Source organism: Diospyros lotus, chromosome 8, assembly GCF_014633365.1.
Source record: "Diospyros lotus cultivar Yz01 chromosome 8, ASM1463336v1, whole genome shotgun sequence".
Lineage (NCBI taxonomy): Eukaryota > Viridiplantae > Streptophyta > Magnoliopsida > Ericales > Ebenaceae > Diospyros > Diospyros lotus.
In genome coordinates this window covers 31,598,451-31,602,337 of record NC_068345.1, presented here as the reverse complement: position 1 = coordinate 31,602,337, position 3,887 = coordinate 31,598,451, and the positions used below count along the sequence as shown (strand labels likewise).

Here is a 3,887-nt window from a genome sequence, read left to right as displayed (position 1 = left end):
TTATTTATAAAGAAGACAGTTGTAATAAAAAATTATGCGATTTTTTTTTTTGGTGTGAAAAATAATGGGATTAAATACATGAAAATAGTTGATGTTCTTGTTTTGGTTTCAGCTTTTATATATAAAAAATTCTACAAATTAAGTTAATTTCCCTTAAAACAAACTAAAAAACCCAAGTGCGATTTGGAAGACGAGGGAGCATTCGAGAAGAAAGAGAACCCTCTGGCGGTTTCGGGTGAGTGAGTCCTGAGTAGTTTCCTTTTCTTGGAGAAAACGCCATGGAAGGTGCCCTGCATCTGCAGAGCGTACTGTTAATCAATCATCACAGCACAGGATGGAGAAGAGGCGTTCAAGTTCAACCCATCGAATCAACCAATTTATATATAAATTCGAGAGCCATGTGAAAATGACGAGGAAAGAAATCAATCAAAGCCACGAAGAAGTGAAAACAGATCAGGAAATCTGTCGCTCTCTATATATATATATATATAAATAGGATGTTTATAGTTCCGATGCTCTGATTTCAGCAGGGGTTTTGATCGGGAGGATCAAAAAGCTGGGGCTCGAGCTTGGCCCTGCAAACCGGACAAACGGAGTTCTTGGAGAGCCACGTATCGGCGCATTGTAGATGGAAGCCGTGGTTGCAACCGGGCACCAGCCGAGCCGGCTGGTCGCTCTCGATCTCGTCCAGGCATACGGCGCATTCCGTCCCCATCAGCAGCTCCTTCCCCGTAATCTTGGGCAACTTCTCGAGCTCCGCCGCCGACAGCCCCTTGCCGGCCGCGGGCTTGACCGGCGGCCGGAACTCGGCGCCTTGGGGAGAAGTATTGGCGGCGTACCATAGTAAACATATGTAGACCATGAACACTGCGCTCATGCCGGCACACGGCAGAAACAGCGCAAGAAACACCGAAACCAACATTTTTCCCTTTAAGAAAACAAAGAAATGTTTTTTTTTTAATTTTTATTTTTATGGTAAAATTTGGCGGTTGTTGGCGGAGGAAGGAGGGCCGAGAAAGGGGAATGAACCCTAGGGGGGTTGATAAAGGGGCTGGAGGGTGAGAGGGTCGGGCGCAGTGCACGCCATGGCGCAGGGAAAGGGTTTCTGGGAAAGTGGGGGAAAATATGGAGGGGAGTGGAGGGGGTGGGGAGGTGTTTTAAATGAGGGGAGGGGGGGAGTGTTTGGGAAGGAGAGAATCTGGAAGGGGGTTGGGTGGAGGTGAGGTGGGTGACGTGTATTTATACCAGGAAGGTAACGGCTATATTGGGAAGACAAACAGCAGGAGCAGAGCAGGGGGAATAGGCGCGTTGGAGGCGACACGTTTCGTGTGTGACAAGGAACCGCGCTCCCAACGGTGCTGACAATGCTCCTTTCGTACCCTCTGGTACTTTTTGGGAATTCCCCTCCCCTCCCTCCCCTCCGCTCCGCTCACCAATTCACTACCATTATTATTACATTCTAAATAGTATCAAATATTATCATTATTATTTGTTCTTATTTCATAATATTATATTATATTGTAATTTTATTGCATCAACTGTTCAAAAGATTTTTGCATTAGGTTTAATTAATATATAACAACTAAATTAATGTACAAATATTTTAAAGATTTCATATTAAGTATAAAAAAAATTAATTACTCTTTCTCACCTTTGTTTGTGATTTTTTTTATTTATTGACTATTGTAAGTTTAAAGCTGCTTAATCATCTTTTCTATTTATTTATAATTTTTAATTTAAATTAACTTTGACCATTAATGCATTGTATTTGAGATCGTTCTTATGCAACTTCCGTAGTGTTTTTAATTTTGACAAAAAAAATAAATTATAAATACAAAATTTTACTTCATTGTATAGGAAGAAGATCAAATTGACGATTTATATATTATAGGTACTCGATCTATTATTATTTATTTATTAATTATTATTATTTATGTTAATTTTAAAATAAAATGGTTATTTTATCAAAATGTTAAATGATTCACTTTTTCTTCCTATGCATGTATGTTTGTTTTTTGGTTGTGGATGTGTTTGGATATATACAGCCAGTGAGCTGCAGTAAGGACAGCGGAGAGAGAGACGATATAGTGTCTGGGCATTGCTTATCCGCAACCGGGATTGGGATTGGGATTGGGATTGGCCCGCTGTGTTGTGTGATGATACTCACTCACTCCCTTCAGAATTCAGCTATTTAAATTTAATTCAACCCTTTTCTTTTTTTTGGCAATTGGACTAGAAATGGAAAATAGAATTGTTTGGCTGGCTGGCTGGCTGGTATTGGAAAAGACGTAAAATGTGAAAGCACAACACGAATTGAGAAAGTTATCACGAGCGAACGAGCTTTTCCACCAGACAAAGTGTGAAGTTATCTTGTCCGTTGCCTTTTTGTAATGGGGGCCTTCACCCTGCTCTCTCATATATATGAGTTGACGTATTTAATTTGTGCTTCTTGATGCACTACTCAACGGGTCTTAAATTAACCCAATATTGTTGCCCCAACTACTTACTTGATAGTTTATTGCTATTGCTACTGCTATTGCTGCTGTGTGGTGTACTGTACAGTTTGGTTGATTAGGTCCAGCTTTTCAGACTACTTGTCCTCGCAACCGAAGGCAAAGAAGAACGAAGTGGATCAGAATAATGTATTACGTTGGGCTTCTGCTAGGCCCAGTCCCAGGCCCGCCATGAATTCCTCAATTTTGTCTTTTCAGAGAGCGTACGTAATCTTTTACACCATCCAATTTATTACGTAAAAACACCATAAATGCCGATGGTTTCAAAATATTAATTTTATTATTATGTAGCAATGTATAGTGAAGTAAGACATATGGTTTACGAATTGTATGTAGTATATGTTATGTTGTATAATAAGTACAATATTAAATAAATAGATACGTTATTGTATATTGAGTGAGGTCTCTCTGACAACAGTATAATTTTAATGTTTTAGTTCATTTCTTAGATGCATTTTCTTGTGAGCGTTCCTCTACCGAGACCCCAATCATGTGGAGAGGAGGTAAATTCCAGCACACCCGAATAAGTGGCCGCAGAGGAATTCGAACCTGAACTTTTGGGCTTCCTGAACTTTTGGGCTTTCTCACCCCCATGGAAACTGCTCGGGCGCCCCAGAGGGCAACTTTAGTTCATTTCTTGGTTAATGGTAATGAATGGTTCATTTCCTCATAGTTGGTTTGAGTTGTATAATATCTATCTATTTGTACTGTCATTCACTCAATAGTAACAAATAGAGATTATAGAAATATGACCTAATGTAATGACCTCCCAGTCCCCACCCCCAGGAGAATTAGGGCCTATTTTTTTTTACTATTTTTAGGTCATTTTCACTTTTCAATTTTTTAAAACAATAAAAACGTGTTTACTTTATTATTTTTGAAAATGCATTTTCAGAAACAAGAAAAATTTTGTAAAGAAAACTTAAAACAACAAAAATGGTTATATTTAGCCAAAACATAGAAAAGATGAGACAATTTATTTATTTATTCATATTTTATTTTTGTAATGGAAAAAAATGTTACATGATTCACCAACTGTAAAATGTATATATTTCTTAATAATATATTAGTATTTTATAGTTCTAATTTACTGAATAATCAAATTTATTGAATAAAATGTCATTAAAAAATTACTCTCAAATTTTTAAACAAAATGTGTTTTCTAATTTTCTATTTTGAAAAACAATTTTTTAAAATGACAAACAGAACGTATTTTCTGTTTTTTGAAAATAAACTATTAAAACAGAAAATTAAAAATAAATCCAATAGAACAAAATTCCAAGCAAAAGATCCCCAGCTAGACAAGTAACTCAACAAGGTCAGAGTTCTATTCAAAGCCTTTGAATCTTTTGACATTAAGTACGTTCCAAGGGA

General features: G+C 37.3%; 1 protein-coding gene across 1 annotated transcript; it reads right to left on the bottom strand.

Moving 5' to 3' along the window:
• Positions 1-401: 401 nt before the first annotated feature.
• LOC127808132 (E3 ubiquitin-protein ligase ATL23) lies at positions 402-1,157 on the bottom strand. The gene has a single exon (XM_052346525.1). It carries the CDS (start codon positions 920-922, stop codon positions 524-526), a length of 399 nt encoding a protein of 132 aa, XP_052202485.1. The 5' UTR covers positions 923-1,157; the 3' UTR covers positions 402-523.
• Positions 1,158-3,887: the final 2,730 nt, after the last annotated feature.